The 22,778-nt window shown below is 38.4% G+C and overlaps 1 protein-coding gene across 2 annotated transcripts in view; it reads right to left on the minus strand.

Annotated features, from left to right (window-relative positions):
- Window positions 1-22,778, minus strand: part of PTPRR (protein tyrosine phosphatase receptor type R) — a 269,697-nt gene that overhangs the window by 108,567 nt on the left and 138,352 nt on the right. For both annotated transcript variants that reach the window (XM_043447554.1, XM_043447553.1), the window contains exons 3-5: window positions 17,723-17,836; window positions 14,908-15,063; window positions 6,571-6,681 (exon numbers count right to left, since the gene is read on the minus strand). In XM_043447554.1, the coding sequence (XP_043303489.1) occupies window positions 6,571-6,681; window positions 14,908-15,063; window positions 17,723-17,836 (381 nt within the window). The remainder of the gene's footprint in view (window positions 1-6,570; window positions 6,682-14,907; window positions 15,064-17,722; window positions 17,837-22,778) is intronic.

A 22,778-nucleotide genomic window follows, 5' to 3' on the forward strand; every position in this document is an offset into this window, starting at 1 on the left:
TGTTTAAATTAAGAACTTGCTGTTTAAATCTTGGGATTATCAACACACACTCATTTGATCATTCGAAAAAAGAGAATGGAATATTGAATGAAAGAAACTGTAAAAGTCACAACTACTGAAGGAGAAAAAAAAATAACAGGAGGAAGAGAACCAGAGAAACCAGAGAAACAAATGAGAGGAAGCTTAAAAAATCCTATAAAGTTATTTTGCAGCTTATAATTTTCATTTAAAAATCTTATTCAGTTGTATAGCTTAAACTTATGCAATGTTAGATGTCAAATATATTTCAATAAAAAACACATAGGTGACTAACACACAAAACATCTGTTTGGATTAAAATATGTTCAGATCTCAAAGAGGATGCCACCAACTAACAGTCATAGCATTTCTCCTTTGCAATAGTTTACAGTTAGTTCTGAAACAGTTCATTCATTTCTTTTAGTTGAATAAAATGTGAATCAATTGTTACTACATTGCAGGAACAACATTGTGGGTGCAAAGATAGCACACAATCCTCGCTTCTGGGAATTCACAGGCTTCCAGAAGAGACAGATGTGTAAAACTGATGTCCGGTACCAGATGTTAGGTGTAAAAATAGAGCTGGGTCGACAGCAGGTGTGGTAGTACACATTTATTATGTCTGCCTGAGTTGAATGTCTCTAATTAACACAGGCATTGTCATTGATTTCTAGATTCCTTTGTGGCCAGAAATAGATGTTCACAAGACAGAGCGACAGGATCGGAAGAAATTATAGTGTGACCCCTTTACATATAAAATCATGCGAAGGAACCCAGACTTTTAATCCAGATAGACTTGGATTTGAATTCCAACCTCTCCTCTCAGACACCCACACACATACACCCACGTACTGCTAGTTCTTGGTCAAGTCACTTATCCTCTCTGAATCTTGGTTTCCTTGTCAGTAAAATTAGGAAACTAAACTATACTGTGTTTATACAGAGAGTCTGTAATTAACGAATTATTGTATTGTATACTTGAAAATTTGCTAAGAGGATAGATATTGTGTTAAGTGTGCTTATCACAACACAAAATAATAATAAATAAAGAGGAAAAGAGAAGCTACTGGAGGCGATAGATACATTTATGACACAGATTATGGTGATGGTTTCATGGGTGTATGCTTACCTCCAAACTCATCAAATTGTTTCCATTAAACATGTGCAGCTCTTTGTATGTCAATGAAGTGTGTTAAAAATATATTGTTTAGTACCAGGCAGTACATTTAGTACTGTCTGGAAGAAACTAGTTATCATAGTTGTTATATTATTTTTGTTATTATTGAGAGGGTTGTATTTTGAGCTGAATGGTTTCTATTAATACAGAAAAAAAAAAAAAAAACGAAAATTGGTTTGAGAGATATACCTACTTAGGAAAATGGTTCTGTAACCAAAGCATTCCAGCTCAGAATCTAGTCCCATTTCCTGAACCACTAGGAATTACATATAACATATTAGAAAAGTGTGGCTATGTATGTTCGCCCTTGACATGTATTTTCTTTGTGATGCTCAGGCTATATTAGGTAGTCCAATAGAGAGTTTCCTTTGTCCACTACCAAGGCCATGCCTAGACAAACATTTTGAATGACATATGGATGGCTCTTCCATGGGGCTAACAAGGCAGAGATTTTATTGACCCAAACATCTACTTTTTATGTGTTTTCTCAAATTGCTTTCCAGGACTTCCCTGGTGGCGCAGTGGACAGGAATCCACCTGTGAACACAGGGGACATGGGTTCAATCTCTGGTCCAGGAAGATCCCACATGCTGCAGAGCAGCTAAGTCTGTGTGCTGCAACTACTGAAGCCCAAGCACCCAGAGCCTGTGCTCTGCAACGAGAGAAGCCACTACAATGGAGAAGCCAGTGAACCAAAATGAAGAGCAGCCCCAGCTTGCCACAACTAGAGAAAGCCTTCGTACAGCAAGGAAGATCCAGCACAGCCAAAAACAAATAAAATAAAATTGCTTTCCAGTAGCAATCTGGTCTGTAGACAGCTCTACCTAATTCCATAAATACTTCTGCACTTGTTAATAAACGTCTAGGTGCACTGGAGATGTCATGCAGGTGGTAAACCACATTCTTTCTATTATTTATTTCAGTTTAAGAACTAATTCTTCTCAGTAATATATTCCTCCACCTAAAACAGACTGAATGGATTGGAAGTTGCCCACACGTTTTTCCTTGGAAAATTGTATTTGTCTATTTGCTGCGCCACCCACTCTGCATTCACATTTGAGAGGTGCTAAATAAGTCACACATTTGAAAATGTCATGTGTGTCTAATTTTATGCCTGGCAACATACATTTTCTTTTTAAATTTTAAGGAAAGTAAACAATATGCCATATTTCAAAAATTTTGCCAAGCCTTATGTTATTGTTACAGAGCATATAATCCTCTGTGACAGCGATTTACCTATATAATTTCGTAATAAAACCACAGGCTTTTCATTTCTACAATATGAGGAAGGCTTGGACACAAATAATGGCATTTGATCTTTTATAAATATAATTAACGCCAGAGGGAAATTTCTGAGTTATATATTTTCCTTTGCCATGGAATCAACAAAATTATGGGAAACAGAAACCAGAGTATACTTGTTTGAAAGTCACAAGAGTGATAGTGTAACTATTACAAAGAGATCCAAGGAAAAAACTTACTTTAAATCAAGATCATTATCAAAAACACTTGAACATGTACAAAGATAAGCTTATTTTAGAGAATCACATTTGACCAGTCCTACATGTGAACTTGTCAGTGGTTAAGTTGTATCAGAAAACCTTAACTTCATCTTATTCCTGTCTAACAGGTAGTATTTAGTTTTCTATCAATATTAATTCTTTTCTATACTGCTGATTCCCCTGCTATTTTTTAAAGTGACGCTTTCACATTAAAATGGAAGATCCTGTTTGAAACATATCATTCTAGTACTTTCTTTCATTTATTCAAAATCTATTGGAATACAAATAAAAAATGTTTTTTCTGATTCACTACTCCCCATCTTGAATGGATTCCTCTCCCAGGAAATGGAAACACAACCATCCGATTGTCAGTCAAATAACCTGGGAGTCATCCTTCATTTTTCTCTTTCTTCCTCCCAGAGAATCAGTACACAGCAAGTCTTTTCAGTTCCACCTACAAATAAATCCCAATTCTTCACTCCTCTCCATCTCCACTCCCACCCCCTTACCCAGGGCCACCATCATATTTCTCATCAGGCTAATACAGTAGCTGCTCCAACACTTCACCCCAAGTTCTGTCCCCAACCACGCTCCACCAGCGGAGAGTCTGATCTTTTAAATCCACAAATCAGATCACATCAAAGCTCTGTCTGAAACAGCTTCTGCCCTTCTCCTGGAAGCCAGAGAGGACTCCTGCCTCAGCTTCACCTTCTCCATTCCACACTCCATCTGTAACATCCTTTGCCAGGGAGGCCCTGTCCCTACTTTTTCAGATATCTCAGTTGCCTTTGATTGCTCTGCTCCACTCACTCACTATTATCTCACCATAAGCTCTTCATGGCACTTGATGCTTTTTGATTCTTTACAAAATAAATAAACTTTATTTTTTTAGGAGCAGTGTTAGGTTTATTAGAAATTGAGCAGAGAGCAGAGCTCGCATATTGCCCCCTCCCCCACCTCCCTCAACAACTTCCCTTATTACTAACATCTTGCACTCGTGTGGCATACTTGTTACTAATTAAGTCAACATTGATATGTTATCATTAACTGAAGTCTAGAACGTAGATTAGGGCTCACTCACTCTTGATGCTGTACGTTCCATGGGTTTTGACAAATCCATAATGTCAGTATGCACCTTTACACTATTGTACAGAAAAGTTTCACTGCCCCCAACAACTTCTGACAACCACTGATCTTTTTACTGTCTCTATAGTTTTGCCTCTGCCAGAATGTCATATACTAGGAATCATAGAATAGGAACACTATTTGATTTTTTAAAACAGTAACTTATTTATTGTCTCTGTCTTCTTCTGGAGAACAAGCACCGTGAGCAGAGACCTTATCTGTCTTGTTCCTTCCTTCGCCCAAAGGGCCAACAGGCTCACAGTGAACCCACTGCAGGAATTCCTGGATTGAATGAACTGATGAATCTACCTACCAGCCCTGAAGGGAGCAATCGCCTACACAACTTTTGAAACATTTCCTTCTTGGTTTCTTCTAGCAACGTTGGAGCAGACTTAGATTTTTGAATTTTACATGGACGCTTTGCAGCTATTGGGAAAAGAAGGGTCAGTTGTTCCCTGGCCCCAAGTAGTTTAACGTGTGGTGACTACAGGTTCTATTGCTACTGGAGACCAATACGTAGGGTGGAAATTTATCCAATCATGTTGGATGCATGGGGATCCACCCTGAGCTAGAGATGCAGAATTTGCAGCATATCTAACAAGTTAACCTCTGCTCTGACTCCCTCAGCCCTCTAGAGCTCACGAGCTGCTCAGGGCTCTGCTTTCCCACTTTCTTCCTTTCATCCTTGCCTTTGCTCTTCTGGATCTTAAGTATTTACTTCCTGAACAAGGCGGCTTCCCAGATGGCACAGTGGTCAAGAATCCACCTGCCAGTGCGGGAGATGCAGGTTCGAATCCCTGGGTAGGGAGGATCCTGGAGAAGGAAATGCCAACCCACACCAGTATTCTTGCTTTAAAAATCCCATGGACAGAGGAACCTGATGGGCAGCAGTCCAAACTGAAGTGAAGTGAGACAGCTGTGTCCGACTGTGACCCCAAGGACTATACGGTCCACAGAATTCTCCAAGCCAGAATACTGGAGTGGGTAACCTTTCCCTTCTCCAGGGGATCTTCCCAACCCAGGAATCAAACCCAGGTCTCCTGCAGTGCAAGCAGATTCTTTGCCAGCTGAGCCACAAGGGAAGCCCAAGAATACTGGAGTGGGTAGCCTATCCCTTCTCCAGGGATTCTTCCTCCTACATTGCAGGTGGATTCTTTACCAACTGAGTTATCAGAGCTACAGTCCATGGGGTCACAAAGAGTCAGACAAGATACAATCTCCACTTGAATCTCTCTGTACCCCTTTCTATTTTTCTCTTCCTTCCAATGTTCCGAGCAGAAAAATACTGTAATTGTGACTTATAGAGGACAACACTTGAGATTTCCTCTATTAAAAAAAGAAAAAAGGAACTACATATTTTAAAACACAATTAACCATAACAAGAAACCATATCCTATACTACCTAAAAAATGTCCAGAGGTGTCTGTCAAAATTTCCATAACACCTCCAAATTTCATTAAATTTTTTTACCCTTAACCTCCACTATTTAGCTATAAAAATCTGTGTTCCTACTCTTAAATTATTCTTTTTTTGATCATGTCAAAATTTTTAGAAATCTTCTTTCTGAATGCCTGACCCATAGGAGATGTCTCTGAATTCATGGTGATGGAAACTTTAGGGCGACTGGAAACTTGCTACTTTCTAAAGTTTAGATTCTAGGAAATATGCCAATCTTTAGTCTATTTAAAGCCTTAATTGTTTTATATCCTTCAAGTTTAGATCCGCTCAGCCTCTATCTTTCCAAACTGAGCCCTAATGTTTCTAATATAAACCCCTTCCCAGGACAAGGATCACAAATAAACAAAACCCATTAAGACACCCAGCAACACTGCTGACTGCCGCAAGCATAACTGGAGTGATGTCTTTTGCAGGGGGCATTTAAAAACTAAGGAGGGAATGCTTTTACAAATGTGCAAAATTAAGAAGAACATAGCACACAGGAAAAAAAGATACTAAAACCCATTTATAAACTTCAAATATTTTAAAGTTATATCACAGAATTTTCAAAACAATAGAAAATTTTATCATTCTATTGGAAAGGTAACTGCTAATTCATTCAACACGAAGAAGCACTGCCTATTTTAGTGTGTTTAAGTTTATCTGGAGTTCTACTTTTTTAAATTTGAAATATACTCTTAAAGGCTTCATATCTATAACTTGTCATTTACACAGCCAGTTGCAGTGTATGCTTTTATACTTTTACATTATTCTTTCACCTAAGAATTAGCTGATTATGAATTGCTTAGCCTTTTAGCCTATAATCATCTCCTTTTCATGCCTGGAATTTCATAGAGTGCTTTCAAGGCCCATTAAAAATAAGAAAACCTTATTTTTACTCATTAAGAAGTAAACTTACCCCTAAGACATATTTCTTTAAAAATTTTTTCCCAAGTTGCATAAAGATGATATAAAAGAAGAAATATAGTAATCCCAAAGTGCACTCATGAGATTTAAACGACTTTGAGGGTTTCAGTGACCTCGCTAAATCAGTTTCTGAAGCTTCATTCTCAGGGTTGATCAAGTTACTAAAAGCCTCAGTGCAATTATAGCCTTATTCTGCAGGTCAGAATCCATAATTCCATAGGTTTTCCTTTAGCTCTCACCCTGCTGTTAGATGTGAAATATTCCCAACCTAGCAGGATCAGAGCCTTGCTTCTGTTCCCAGTCTTTCCAATGAATGGCAGTGTGTCCAATAATATCAAATGGTGGGCTCAGTAAAAGAGAAAATATATAAAGAAACGAACTTACCATCAAACAGGTTACTATAATAACAAAGATGCTGAGAAAAATGACAACAGCATAAAATCCTTCTTTGCTCCAGATTTTGTCCGCTTCATGCTGCCCTTGTAAAACGTTTTTCTTTGAAAGCAAAACAGAAAGTCCGATGTTAAATGGGAGCTTGAGGAGACTGGCGTTCTTATCAGACACTAAACATATTTTTAGCTTGATTCCATCCAGTGTAGTAGAACACACCTACATCCCCCACTGTCAGAGCTGCTTCTCAAACTGATCTGAGACATCGGATTGCCGTTCTCAGACATTAAGACTATTTTATCTCCTGTATAGGAGCAAGCAAGCCCGACATGGTATGCTGGGCCCCAGCCTTTGTTAACGTCCCTCGAGCTTTCTCTCAGCAACTACCTGCTTCGTAGGTGAGAGAGTTCTGCTCTTCTCTGGGTTGAGGAAATTGTTTCTGAAGCTTTCCTTACTCTTTTCAGACTCCTCCCACAACACCAACACCCTGATTTACGTGCTGTAACACTGCTCTCAACTTTTAAACAAAAGTGAAACAGGTGCAGTCTCATGATGCATTAATAAACAGAGCAACAATGTCGAGATCATTTCCTTCCTTTTTTTTATGAAATCTTTTTTTAAAAATCCAGTCTATTTTGTCAAAATCTGACGAATGTACCACTTTAGCCATATAAATTGTTAGGACTTTATATTTTACTGAAATCATCAGGGAGCATCAAAATATCTAAAATTATTTGGTAGGTAATAAAAGGAAAATAGTTTTATTTATTTGTTTGTTTGTTTATTAACTTAGCTTACTATTTTGGGGGTGAAAGGGTAGAGAAATAGCATGAATAAAATGTCAATGAATGATTTAGTTTAATTTTACCTATTCTTTTAAATGCATCTACTAAAATCACATCTTATAATGCAATGGAGCTTTATAATTTATATAAATTATAAGTTTACATAAGTTTTATAATTCAGTGAAATTTACAGATTTAGGTTAAAGAAAATTTAGCTGGAAACCAAATGGTCCACAAATAGGAAAAACATATAAGGCTAAATCAAGTTGAATGCTCCCACTCATCTAAAATTACATTTTGTTGAATTCTGATTTTTCTTCCCTTTAGTTGAGCTGTCTCTAGTGATTAAGAAAGCCCTGAACAATAGGATAGTGAATGACGAAAAACGTCCAAGACAGTGGCTCTGGAGAGTGAAAGGTCATCTTGAGCATTCCAGAGGCAGGTAAATTCCCAACTTAATGTAACCGCTGGGATGACTTCAGCCTATACTATGTGGAAAAGAAGAACCACCCAGCTGATCCTAGTCAACCTATAGAATCCTGAAAAATAAATAGTAATTGTCTCAAAAAAAAAAGTCTTCAGCAAAACCTGGTCTTGTAGGTGTCTGAATTTTGAAATCATTGTTAGTTGTCAAGACTTAAAAAATGCATTCCATGTTTGTAAATTAGACGAAAAGAAATATTTGCCTTTTGAAAAATATTTTATGAAAAATTTCTATCCTGAAACTCAAGTGAGTCTTGGTGGCGAGCTGAACAAAACAGAACAGAAAGGATCTTTGAGTTCAATTGTGGTTATAACTATGTGAGGAAGACTTCTGTTGCTTGAAGTAGCTGAATTTCCCTTTCTTTTGCTTGTAAAATACACTTAAATTCACTGTAATACCTTGCCTTCTTTAAGACAGAGACAAATTCATAGATGCAAGAAATGATTAATGCATGTTTTAAAAATACATGAGTGGTAAGTTGATGGAGAATCTGAAAATGCTTGCTTGTTAAATAAGTAGAAACTCATATGTCCTCCTAAAAAGGAAATCTTGGGTTCAAGTGACAACTTGTCTTAGCCAGACCATATTTTATTCCAATGTCTTTGTAAACATAGCTAGAAACGAACAGAAGAGAAAACTCTTGTAGAAATCAAGTATAAATATGGAAATGAGCTTTTTTTTTTTTTTTTGCAGGCAACTAAATAGCATCTATTGCTTGCTATAAAAGCAAAGCACTTAAGCCTTCAAGTAGGCAGCATAAACTTGTCAAATTTAAGTGTGAGGATCTGAGCTTTAGTTCATATAAAATTTGGATTAAAAAGGAGTGGTTAGGTGGGTGGAAAGAGATTTTGTGTTCCTAACCTGATTTGGTTCATTTTTTTCCTGCTATAGTTCAGCACCTCCTGGAACATCAACATGTTCCTTTCTGCTTAAGACAAATCAATTATGATTTCTCTTTTAAGCAAAGCAGTAATGATGGAGGAATGAACTTCCCACCTCCCATCCCCCTACCCCTATAGTTAGAAAGACACATGTTTTGAACTCCTAGAACTTAGTCACTGCACTTTCTTGGTAAACAGATTTCCTTTGAGTCATGCTGGTCCTACTGAGCACTACTATATTTGTACAGAGATCTAAAAACCTTGATAAGGGCAGGGTAGTAAGTGAAGAGGTTTGTAGTTAAGATCCCACAAGTCATAAGATTGTAATTCACAAAATCTCCAGTCTAACCTTTGTATAAGGTTACTGTGATGCCTTTTACATTTTGACAGGGGATTGAGGGTTTAATGATTCAGAGGCTCCATGGCGAGGTCACACCAATGTACTGTATTATCTTTACATCTCATTTCACAACCATATCACTTTCCCTTTAACTCTGTGGCAGTGGAAGAAGCTGCTGGGTTTTGTTCAGTTTGATTATTTAAAAAGTGGGTGGTTTCCTATACTGATAGCAATGACTTCTCTACATCCTGTTTAATAATTTGATGCATTATAATTTCCTTTTTTTAAAAAAAGCCAATTCTGACCCCAAATGCTGGGAAATATCTCCATTGCTAGGAGAGATAATACAAAGACTTTACGAGCTATATCTTTTTAGACAGGTGAAGCACACAGAGTAAGAATAAAATGGAAATGTTACAAATTAGCTGGTTAATTAATTGACTTAGGCAGATTAATGAGATGTATCATATAACACTTCAACACTTCCTGGCAAACAGGTGGGGAAACAATGGAAACAGTGACAGACTTCACTTTCTTGGGCTCCAAAATCACTGCAGATGGTGACTGCAGATTTGAAATTAAAAGACGCTTGCTCCTTGGGAGAAAAGCTATGACCAACCTAGACAGCGTCTTAAAAAGCAGAGATATTACTTTGCCAACAAGGGTCCGTCTAGTCAAAGCTATGGTTTTTCCAGTACTCATGTATAGATGTGAGAGTTGGACCATAAAGAAAGCTGAGCGCTGAAGAATTGATGCTTTTGAACTGTGGTGTTGGAGAAGACTCTTGAGAGTCACTTGGACTGCAAGGAGATCCAACCAGTCCATCCTAAAGGAAATCCGTCCTGAATATTCATTGGGAGGACTGATGCTGAAGCTGAAGCTGAATATTTTGGCCACCTGATGTGAAGAACTGACTCATTAGAAAAGACCCCAACTGGGAAAGATTGAAGGCAGGAGGAGGAGGGTACAAAAGAGGATGAGATGGCTGGATGGTGTCACCAACTTGATGGACATGAGTTTGAGCAAGCTCCAGGAGTTGGTGATGGACAGGGAAGCCTGCCATGCTGCAGTCCATGGGGTCACAAAGAGTCAAACATGACTGAGTGAACTGAACTGAACTGACCATATAACAATATGGTTTTGTTAGATAAATGCCAAACTTCCACCATATCATACACAAGGTAAACAATTTGGTATGCATGATCTGACCCATGTTAAAACTGACTGTATTCCTCCTTGTCACTGTATGGCTAGGACTATATAACTGTTTAGACAACTGGCTAATGTTTAAAGGAACAATCACCAAACTCATGAATTATGTTTTATATTTATTTGGTATGATTTTTTTCTCTTTGTAAACATTCCAAGAAGGTATCAGTTCATTACCTTGACCTGTTATTTATTATTATTATATACCTGTTATTTCAAAGAAGGTAACATCCTCCTTTGAAATATAAGACCTGTGAAACTAGGGTAATTGGCAATTGAACAACAACAAAATCTTAAATCATCGTTTTCACTATCAATGCAGAATGTACTGCTTCAAAAGATATTTAATTAATTTTGTAAACACATTTAAATATAGAAACTAAAATAATGAATTTAATTTTATTTCCCTGAGATTTAACTTATTAGGCAAGAGGAAGTCTAGTTTTCAATCTTTATGAACATCTTTAAACAATACTTGAGGTCCTACAATGTTCTAGGTATCATATGAAAATATATAAAAGAAAAAATGTCTCTGTCGGTCAAGAAACTTAAATTCGAAATAAACACAGATGAGTAAGTGAAAGGAATTCTCTGTTTGGTATTTGTCTATGTTTTCCAAGGGTAGTTTTTAATTTAAGTAAAATCAAACAAATAAATAAATGGCAACAACAACATCAAAACACCCTTCCCTGAAAGTAATTAATAAAAGTGTAGAAACGGATGCTTCAAGACAGCATTCATCATGTTCTGTAATCAATGTAAAGGATGAAAACCCCAAATACCAGTATTCCTTTTTTTTTTGTTCTGGTAATAACCACGTTACCATAACAGGGCTATAATTTGGGGATTAGAAATGTGAAAGAATGGGTTGAGGCTTAAGCTGTTTATTACACATGAACCACAACGATGAATAAAGAAGTGGGGAAATTCGCAGAATACCTATCAGCCTAAAGAACTATCAACAAATGCTCTTGCAGAGCCTCTTGGACTGTTCGTGTCTGAAGCTCCCAGCAAGAGCCTGTGAACACTGAGGATGGCTCTCTTCTGGCAGCAGTTAGGGCTTCTGGTCAGAGGGTATCACTGGGCCCATTCTAGAAGTGCCAGAAGAAAAGGCTGCAACAATCCCCCAGTCCTTGATGAAATGTTCCTTATATCCAATTAAAACACATCCTAGGCTCCTGTAATACAAAACTTCCCATAGTCTAGGTTTCCTAGATTGTTAGACTCCCACAATTCTTTCAGACACTATCATATTTTGATCATCAAATACACTTTCAGTATTCAAATGCAGTACAGGCTTGAGGTCTACTGACAGCTAACAGTTCTGTGACAGGCATTCAGGCTAGGCTGCTTGCCTTTACCAGACTGAGGTGTGCTGCACCTCAAATATTTGATTTTAACTAATTTTTGGTACGGTGAGCTTCCCTGGGGTCACAAATCTAGATGACTCACTAAGCTGCCATATTCCTAAAGCCTTCAGGATGTCATTTAAAGGCAGAATAAAGCACCAGGAAGAAACACTTATTCACTGAAAGCTTATGGGTGTGTGTGTGTGTGTGTGTGTGTGTGTGCACTCAATTGTGTCTGACTCTTTGCAACCCCCTGGCCTGTAGCCCGCCAGGCTCCTCTGTCCATGGGATTCTCCGGGCAAGAACACTGGAGCAGGATGCCACGTCCTACTCTAGGGGATTTTCCCAACCCAGGATGGGTAGCAGTGTAAATTAACCTAATGATCTTTTTTAGAGATGAGTTGTTCAGAGCAAAATGTGTACAAGTCAGTCTGTGAGGGGCCTGGACTACGGGCATGGAGTTTGGTTTGATGCATAAGAGGGAGCCTCTCCAGGGTCACGTGCGAGGGCTGGGGAGGGGTCTGGGTGTTTGAGTTCATCTTCACTCCTTCTCCTGGTCTCTCTGAAGTGTGAAGTGTCCTCTTCTTTCTCAAACCCCCCACAGCACAGTACGGTTATGTTTTCATAGCCCCTGTATTCTCCTTATCTGCTTGCCTCCTGTTGCCCTGTTATGAATAGAACTCATCGAAAGCAAAAATCATATTTTATTTGTGTGTTTGTTTGCTTATGCATTTATTTTTCTGGCTTTGGACACCACCTAGCTCAGTTATTGGCTATTTTTACCCCCACTGCATGCCAGGCCCTGAATGAAGGTGCTGAGTACACACATAAAATGCTCTCAAGGAACAACAGTGTAGGACCTGAAGGCCAACAGGGGATACGTCTTTGTACTAAACGCAGTGAGAACACAAAGCCAGCAGCCAGGCCTGTGGAGGCACAAGGGAAGCCTTCGCTATACAGTAGACTGATCTTGAAACATGAAAGGTGTGTAGACGTATCAACATACACACAAGCCCACGGAGAGAAGAAATGGTGTGCGGTGTCCTGGAGCCTATTAAGTTTGGGTTTGCTGAAGCATAAACCAAGAGAGTGTTGTTCAACAATAATAAAGCTCTGTACCCAAAGAGCCATATATCACAGTTAGAAATTCAGACTTGATTCCGTAGGATTTAGGAAGCCAGAGGAGAATCAGGACATTTGGAGGGCATGGCCGGATTTGCTTTTAGATTGATTCCTCTGGTGGCAAGAAAGAAAACACTGTGTGTGTGTGTGCACGTATGCGTGTGTGTGTGTGCATGTGTGTATGCATGTGTGTGTGTTGGGGTTGGTGGTGGAGACAGCAGGGAAGAAAACAACATTAAATGCAGGGAAACCAGCTGGAGGCTGTTGTTAACAGTCATGGTTCAGCAATGAAATACATTTTCATTCTGCATTCAAATTATATTTGTTCAGTGTCTACTCTGTGATGACTTCCACGTATTTTCTTACGTTTTAAAATTTTATTCTTATTTCAAGTTTATAAGATGAGGATTATACCAAATTTTTTCTTTTCTTTTTTCTTTTGTTTCCTTTTCCTTTCTTCTTCCTCCCTCCTTTATTTCATTCTTCCTTCCTTTTTTCTTTCTCTATATTCATATAGGATATGAAGAATCTGAGTCTCAGAGAGGCTGATACTAGGTAAAGACAGACCGAATTTCACAGAGACTAAATCACTCAAAGTCACACACACATTTTAAATGCTGGCTTTGGGATTCAAACTCAATCTTGTAACAAAGCTTTTTATACCACACCTGACATTTGCTATAATGAGAGGCAGTGTGCTTCACTGCAAAGGGAAATAGACTAGGAATAAGATGTCTAGATGCTAAATACTGCTTAATATTTCACTTGCTTTGTCACCTTGATGAAGTCACTTAATTTCTATGGGCCTTACTCTCTGCATCTTTGAAATGTCCATATGTGTTCTCTCAAGGTCTAATTCTATGATTCTGTGAATTTAATTATGTTTATTTGGGATGACGTTTATTCTAGCAAGTTTGTTAAGAGTGGGACACAGCAAGGTGAAGTAAAAACAAGACTGGATTTATTTAAGAATGAAAATGGTGGAGGTGGTAGGCGAAATCTGAAAAGTGCCAAATTTAGAAAACACTGTAAAGGAAATATTCATAGTTCTAAAGACTGGGTTTCTCACCAACTGAAAAACCACATTTCATATTAATCCCAAGGTAAGCGGCTTCCCTGGTAGCTCAGTTGGTAAAAAATCCGCATGCAATGCAGGAGACCCTGGTTCGATTCCTGGGTCGGGAAGATCCGCAGGAGAAGGGATAGGCCACCTACTCCAGTATTCTTGGGCTTCCCTTGTGGCTCAGCTGGTAAAGAATCTGCCTGCAATGTGGGAGACCTGGGTTCAATCCCTGGGTTGGGAAGATCCCCTGGAGAAGAGAAAGGCTACCCACTCCAGTATTCCAGCCTAGAGAATTCCATGGACTATACAGTCCAGGGGGTCGCAGAGAGTCGGACACGATTGAGCAACTTTCACTTCTCTTTCACATACACGTGGACTTCCCTGGTAGTTCAGTAGTTAAGAATCTGGCTGTCAGTGCCAGGGACAAAGGTTTGATCCCTGGTCTGAGAAGATTCCATATACTGTGGGGCAACTGAGCCTGTGCACTGCAACTACCGAGCCTTCACTCTAGAATTCACAAGCCACAGCTGCTGAAGCCCATGGACCACAGAGCCGGTGTCCCCAACAAGAGAAGCCACCGCGACGACAGGTCCAGGCACTTCAGCTAGAGAAAGCTTGTGTCCAGTAACAAAGACCCAGCAATTCCAAGCGGTCACGAAGAGGCAGACACAACTGAGTGACTTTCACTGATTAGTGGAAAAAGTGACCATTTTGATAACAAAAACAATGAGAAGCAAAACTGTTGAGGAGGAAAGATATCAGGGTGTTTTTTGGAACAGCTCAGTAACAAGCAATCAATTGACAAATATATCTCAATGACTTTTCTTCTGGACAATTTGTTGAATAAGTCAAAATAAATTATAAGGCCATAAAGATTGGAGTAAAAAGTGTCAAAAAGTGAAACTTTGATATGAAAATGAACTTCCTCAAGGAATAAAAATACACAGAGTGAAATCAGAGAATTTTGACCTTTAGGGAGATTTTTATATTATCAGTTAACACACAATCAACAGCTTTCATCTCAAAGTCTCCTAGAATTGGGTTGTGTCACACTAACTGTGCAAAATTTTAAATGAAATATTCCACTCAACAACCTACCTCAGGGGAGACGTCTGTAATTCCAAACTGGGATAAACTCTGATGCAAAACATTGATATTGAGTGAACGCAGCACTTCTTCAGATGGCAGAGCATCAGAAAATCCTGCTTTTCGATTTATGGGAGACACAAATAGTTCAACACTGTTCTTCTTTTCCTAGTAAAAGCAGATTATTTGTATATGTTAGTAGACATGTGAAGCAAGTTTGGGAAATATTTTTTGGTTTTCCTCTAGAAATATTAAAGAAAACCAGAACCTTAGATTTTAAATGGCATCTTGGAGATCACTTTTATTAAGTATTCTCTTGTACACTTAAAATTACCAGCCCAAAGTCCCAAATCTTCAAATGGCCTTCTTTCAATTACTTAACATGCCTCATTTTCTAATTTTATATTTCACTAGATGCTGGTTTATTTTCTATTCAATACTATAAATTTTGAGATATATTGTTCAGATGTTTCCTGAGAAATTGTGTTTAAAGACGTATTTTAAAATCAAATGAACTAAGCAAAATCTGATTTAAGAGTACAGTTATTAGACATCACCACCCCATCTTATAAGTTGCATTAATGTGAAGACTGGACTAACTAAGGAAGGCAATGCTGTCTTTGAACTTACTTCCCTGATCCTGTTTTTCACCTTAAATAAGTCACACTCTTAAGATTTATTGTTCAGTAGAAGTGCATGTGTTATGCAATGATATCATGTTACTTTCCTATTAGTCTGACCTCATTTGCTGAGGCAGGGTGAGAGGACTTCTTACCATAAATGGGTGATGTGCCACACACCCATAAAAAACAAATACTGCACAAAATGATGCTGCCATTGATAGAGTCTCTTTCACAACTTACACAAAACACGTGTAAAGAAAATGGTGGTTAGCTTTTCTTTTCAATACGCAGGGTTCTATCCTGCTAGAAAACTTTTTTTTTTTAAAGAATATTTTCTTTGAATGTAATTTATCAGAAGTTCAGCCAGGCATCAAATGGAGGACAGCTAGCAATCCAGGAAAAAATGTTTCTGTGTTTACAGCAAACAACAGACAACAACAGGATATCACACAATGCTGATGTGAAAGATGCTGGTAATAATTCAAATAGTTTATGATCTAATAGCAACGATAGTAGGGAGAGACCCTTGTTTTGTACTTGTCATGCTCCCCTGTGCCTTAAACCTGTTACCTCCAGGACAGAGGTATTATAGTCATTTCATTTTGTAAATGAAAGAACCTAAGTAGCCTGACTTAGGTCATAGAGCTGGGATACGGCCAAACCGGAAATGAAACAGAATTCTGGGTCTGTTTCCACAGCACTTGCTCTTAATCACTATACTATGCTTCCTCAGGTGTCATCATAACTCAAACTATTACAAAAACTACTCTTAGAAATAAACATGCATAAATGGTGCTAACATTCTCTGAGGATATGCATATCCCACTCTAGGTGTGGCAAATTCCTCTTTTACCCTTTCAAAGAGCCATTATACTCTTTAAATCTACACACATAAAAGTATATCTAAGATATCTAAGTGTACATATACATATGTAAAATCTAGATCTAAGACATCTATAATACCTCACTTCTCACTTGAGTAAGGTATACTCTGGATATAAATAACTTCTTTCAAGATAATGGGAAATGCTATATTTCTTCTTCTATGGTATTGTTAAAAACTTTGTTTTTTAAAAAATCTTATTTAGTCCCAGAGATTAGCTGACTCACAGAATAAAAGTTATTATGGGGATGAAAGTAATTTACCCTCCACACAGGAAAAAGGAAAAGAAATAACAATTCTAAACCAAAATTGAAAGCAAATTCTTCTCCATATGTGGAAATGCAGGTATTGATGTAAAACTGAGCCCGAGCAGGAGCCTAAGAATTTAGGGCAGGAGAACACGAAGTTCTTGCTTGAGTTTCTAAGGCAGTGGAAATTAAGAACAATTTTAAAACTGTAAAAGATTATTCCAAAGTCCCTTTTCACAGGAAGCTTTGATAATATGCTTTTTACAAAGAGAAAACCATATTTTAATCTGCCTTTCTTTGCCTTTGCTCACACCCACCTTCAAGTACAGATGGGAACATGTAGTTGGATGATATCAAGGTCCCTAAATACTGAGGAGAGGAGGAAAAGAAAGGATATGGGTGATTGATAGGTCTAAAGTGGGCCTAATAGAAAAGATCCTTTGGGCTTACTTTGTCCCACTTCAATTATCCATCCAAATTTTCTCTTGACATTTCAAGACTATTCTTGCATTTTCCTTGGACTGCTGTCGTTAAGGATGGTTCTTCTTCACTCTTTATTCAAAATCCTCTGCCTGTGTGTTCACTATCCTTCATCCTCCTATACCTGAAGGGATTTTAATAGATGCTGTCTGGAGACAGAGTCTTACCTGATACAAAACATTCTCTCTTAGGGAGAATATTTTGGGAGGAGTATCAGGGTGGTGAGACAGGTATTCGGGGGCCTTTCTATTTATACCTACCAGGGTAGCTAGTCTTGAACTATGAGAAAGTTGACAAACATTTTCTGTAATGGACCAGTTAACAAATACTTTAACTTTCAATTTAGACAGACAATCCGTTACAACTACTCAACTCTGCCATTGTAGCGTGAAAGAAGCCTTATACAATATGTAAACAAATGGGTATGGTTTGTTACAATAAAACTTCTTTGACAAAAACAGGTGTTATGCCAGATTTGGCTCATGGGCCATAAAACTACAGCATGGGTGTTCTTTATTATTGTTCATTATTCTTGAGCCCTGCAATAAAGATCAAAGCTTATACTCTGGAAATGCGAAATGTAGGTATCTTACAATGAGGCGATTGATGTGCACTTGCTGGGGTAAGAGTCCTAAAGCTGCAGCTACTCCTTGGCGAAATATTCGAAGCAAGGTTATGTTCAGCCTGTTTACATCCATTTGCAGTGTCTGGAAAATAAAAAATTCAAATTATAGTAAATCTTTGATTTTCAACATTCAGTTCCAGATGGATGACTGACCACAACAATTCCTGTGACTCTGAGAAATTCACAGTCATGGTGCTTTATTTCATTTTTAATGGAGATAAAATTATAGGGACATTTTATGTGAAATTTTAAATGGTGTTACTTAGGAAGATGGTACATTGTATATATAATGATGTGATTTGTCTAGTTATAATCAAGAATTCATATGAATGATCAATTCACAAAGAATTTCACTGAAATGTGTACTGATTTATTTTGCTTTAAGTCCAGATGATAGAATGGAACATGCAGCCAAGTACATTTCAGTAATCCAAGCCAGAGGACATCCTTAATTTGTGTTCACACACAGTCACAGAGAGGAAGATTCTGTGTAAGTTCCATAACACCAGACTTGGCAGTTTCTCTATAGAGCAATTTGCTGCCAGTGCAAGGCAAAAGAATGAGCTGCAATGATGCATTTTCAAACTCTGGTAAAGAAACCAATGGAACTGATAATTGAGTCTAAGGTAAATAATTCTTATTCAATTGCTTGGGCAAGCAATTTCTTAATTTTCAAATAGCTTTGGAAAAAGACAACTAAGTTTAAAAATTCCTAAAATATAAACCAAGGTATGCAATTAATACTACATCCTTAATTCAAGCCATGGGTGCTGTTATTACATTCAAATTAGTTAACTATGTATTTTCAAAAATGCATCATAATCACTTGAAATGGATGCTTTGCAAAGTGGGAAAACAAAATCTTTAGGCATTTCTTATTTTATAACGCTTAATTCCCTAACTTGACCATAGAAGATTATCGGTAACTGTTAGATGGCTGCAATACCATCTGTTCTATAAAATGAGGTGCAGGTCTATGTACACATTTTTGTGATTAAGCGACTGGCTTTAAGTGTGATCTACTAGAGTGTAAGAAGTCTTAGAGGACCTTCTCCCAGTTTGCTGTGAAAGAAGAATTAATACTGCTTCAGTAATTTATAGCTTTGTTAGGAAATAGTAACTTCTCTATACATAAAGTTGGTACAAAATAAGTGATTGGAAATGACCAAATACTCATTGCTACAGGTGGCGCAGTGGTAAAGAACGTGCCTGCCCAATGCAGGAGATGCAGGAGATGTGGATTCAATCCCTGGGTCAGTAAGATCCTTGAAGGGGGAAATGGCAACCCATTCTAGTATTTTTGCCTAGAGAATTCCATGGACAGAGGAGCCTGGTGGGTTATAGTCTCAGTTCAGTTCAGTTCAGTTGCTCAGTCACGTCTGACTCTTTGTGACCCCATGAACTGCAGCACGCCAGGCCTCCCTGTCCATAACCAACTCCCGGAGTCCACCCAAACCCATGTCCAATTGAGTCAGTGATGCCATCCAACCATCTCATCCTCTGTCATTCCCTTCTCCTCCCACCCCCAATCTTTCCCAGCATCAGGGTCTTTTCAAATGAGTCAGCTCTTCACATCAGGTTACAGTCTCAGTTCAGTTCAGTTCAGTCGCTCAGTCATGTCCGACTCTTTGCAACCCCATGAATCACAGCACGCTAGGCCTCCCTGTCCATCACCAACTCCTGGAGTCTACCCAAACCCATGTCCACTGAGTTGGTGATGCCATCCAGCTGTCTCATCCTCTGTCGTCCCCTTCTCCTCCTGCCCTCAATCTTTCCCAGCATCAGGGTCTTTTCCAATGAGTCAACTCTTTGCATAAGGTGGCCAAAGTATTGGAGTTTCAGCTTCAGCATCAGTCCTTCCAAGGAACATCTAGGACTTATCTCCTTTAGGATGGACTGGTTGGATCTCTTTGCAGTCCAAGGGACTCTCAAGAGTCTTCGTCAACACCACAGTTCAAAAGCATCAATTTTTCAGCGCTCAGCTTTCTTCACAGTCCAACTCTCACATCCATACATGACCACTGGAAAAACCACAGCCTTGACCAGATGGACCTTTGTTGGCAAAGTAATGTCTCTGCTTTTTAATATGCTGTCTAGGCTGGTCATAACTTTCCTTCCAAGGAGTAAGCGTCTTTTAATTTCATGGCTGCAGTCACCATCCACAGTGATTTTGGAGCCCAAAAAAATAAAGTCTGACACTGTTTCCACTGTCTCCCCCTCTATTTCCCATGAGGTGATGGAACCAGATGCCATGATCTTAGTTTTCTGAATGTTGAGCTTTAAGCCACCTTTTTCACTCTGCTCTTTCACTTTCATCAAAAGGCTTTTTAGTTCCTCTTCACTTTCTGCCATAAGCGTGGTGTCATCTGTATATCTGAGGTTATTGATATTTCTCCCGGCAATCTTGATTCCAGCTTGTGCTTCCTCCAGCCCAGCGTTTCTCATGATGTACTCTGCATAGAAGTTAAACAAGCAGGGTGACAATATACAGCCTTGATGTACTCCTTTTCCTATTTGGAACCAGTCTGTTGTTCCATGTCCAGTTCTAACTGTTGCTTCCTGACCTGCATACAGGTTTCTTAGGAGGCAGGTCAGGTGGTCTGGTATTCCCATCTCTTTCAGACTTTTCCACAGTCTATTGTGATCCACACAGTCAAAGGCTTTGGCATAGTCAATAAAGCAGAAATAGATGTTTTTCTGGAACTCTCTTTCTTTTTCAATGATCCAGAAGATGTTGGCAATTTGATCTCTGGTTCCTCTGCCTTTTCTAAGACCAGCTTGAACATCTGGAAGTTCATGGTTCACATATTGCTGAAGCCTGGCTTGGAGAATTTTGAGCATTACTTTACTAGCGTGTGAGATGAGTGCAATTGTGCAGTAGTTCGAGCATTCTTTGTAGTTCAAGGTTATAGTCTATGGGGTTGCAAATAGTCAGACACAAGTGAGTACACACGCACACAGAGAAATCAAAGGGAGTGGGGGAGGTCAAAAGAAGTATAATGGTTTCCAATCAAAATGTACAGCTGAAGTCTATACTGCTTTTGCACCTTAGAGTCTTTTAATACTTGCGTAGGGGCAGGGGCCATAGAGCTTGGTCATGTTAGGTAGCTGGAAGACTTCTGGCAAAAATCAGAGATCTATAAAAGGAAAGAACTATTGAAAAACTCTATCCAAACCCTAACTATAAGGTAAAACTTGTTTCTGGAGAGGGGAAAAGGAGAATTTTGCTGGGAGTATGTAGAAAAGCTACACTCATGCCATCAGTAACACTTGAAAAAAAAAATCAGACGAAAGCCATTTAATGATTCACAATTGTTTGTTATATTATTTTGTGTGCTTTTCTATGGTTTAAAAATGTTTCCTGTATACAAAAATATACTTTGATGCAGTGACTTCCCAGGTGGCACAGTAGTAAAGAATCTGCCTGTCAATGCAGGAGACACAAGAGATGTGGGTTTGATCCCTGGGTGGGAAAGATCCCCTGGAGGAGGAAATGGCAACCCACTACAGTATTCTTGCCTGGAGAATCCTATGGACAGAGAAGCCTGGCAGGCTACAGTCCATGGGGTCACAAAGAGTCAGACATGACTGAGTGACTGAATACACACACTTTGATGCAGAAAATAAAACTGAAGGATAAGTAGGATATGGAAATGCAGTAATGAGAAAAACATAATACTTTTAAGCACACTTTATATTTTATGAAAACATGCTTTATGGAAAATCCAAAAGATTAGAAAAACTAAATCCATCTGGTGGCTCTGAGAAACAGAGACTTCCTCTTATCTAGAAGCTTACTTTCAGCTCTGCAAAGCTGTGGAAGCTGCCAGTAGATATTGGACCTTGTGTTGGAGACTGTTTACTCCCTTCCTTTGGAAAGCCCAGAGATGGGTTCCTCTGTTACTGCAAACACTGATGAGGAACCACCGACTTCTGGCTCACCAGCAGTGTTTGTCAGGCAGGGTGAGCAAGCAGGCACAACCCTTGATTCCCATGGGCACGGTTTGGAGCCAACAGTCTATGCTGAGAACTGTGAGCCCAGGGGGTGGTGTACACACTTGAGAACTCAATTCCCAGGGCCATGATTAACTTGAAGCTTGTAACTGTGGAAACAGTATTAAAGTCTAAGTTTCTCAGACTGAAATGGCAAATGGATGTGAAATGGGAACTCAAGATTTAAAATCACTCAAGATGGCAACGTTCCAAGAAGGTAAAACTGTGCCTTTGAAACAGAAATTTTAGATTCCCTAACTAAAATAAAGAAGTGAGTTGAAGCAACTGGTTTAAAACTCCAATCATCCGGTTCATTGCATCAAATATTTGAATAATTTACCTCAGTTCTCTGCTTGCCTGTGAAAAGTTAAGCTGATCTCACAGCACATGCATGTATTTCTGACTATTCACCATAAAAGAGTAATGCTAAAATATAGTACAAACAAGCAAAAAATGTATTGGAAGGCCTAATACATGCCAGACATTATATACAATTACAATTTGAGAAAAAGAAAGGGTTCTAGAAAAAATGAAAATTTTATTTCAGGGAAAATAAATGACTTCCTATAATAAAAGAATATATGTTACCTTCTCCCACCTGGAGAGATGCTAGAAACACACAGCTTTTTCTCATCCTATTAAGTTAGATCATAACAGCATATAAATTTCCATGGCAATAACAGTGTAACAACTTCAAAGTTACCATAAAACAGTGCAAGAAATATTTCAGTCTTATTCTAAACCCATTTGGTCATTTCTATTATTTAACATACAAATGACTGAAAATTTTAAGTTTAAAAGAAATTACAATGCTTTTTCCAAGTACAAATGCTAAGCCATTTCACAGTAATGAGTGATGCAGATAGAGTTACTATCCCAAACAACTGAGTACTGTTATTGATATTATCAATATCTAAACATATAAAAAATTAAGCATGGTAAAAATTCAAAGATTTCAAGCTCTATCTGTATTTAAATTTATTGGGCTTCTGCCTTGCAAAAAGATTCCTGAGTCAGTTCTTTTGATCTGG

This window comes from Cervus canadensis, chromosome 25 (genome assembly GCF_019320065.1).
Source record: "Cervus canadensis isolate Bull #8, Minnesota chromosome 25, ASM1932006v1, whole genome shotgun sequence".
Taxonomy (NCBI): Eukaryota; Metazoa; Chordata; class Mammalia; order Artiodactyla; family Cervidae; genus Cervus; species Cervus canadensis.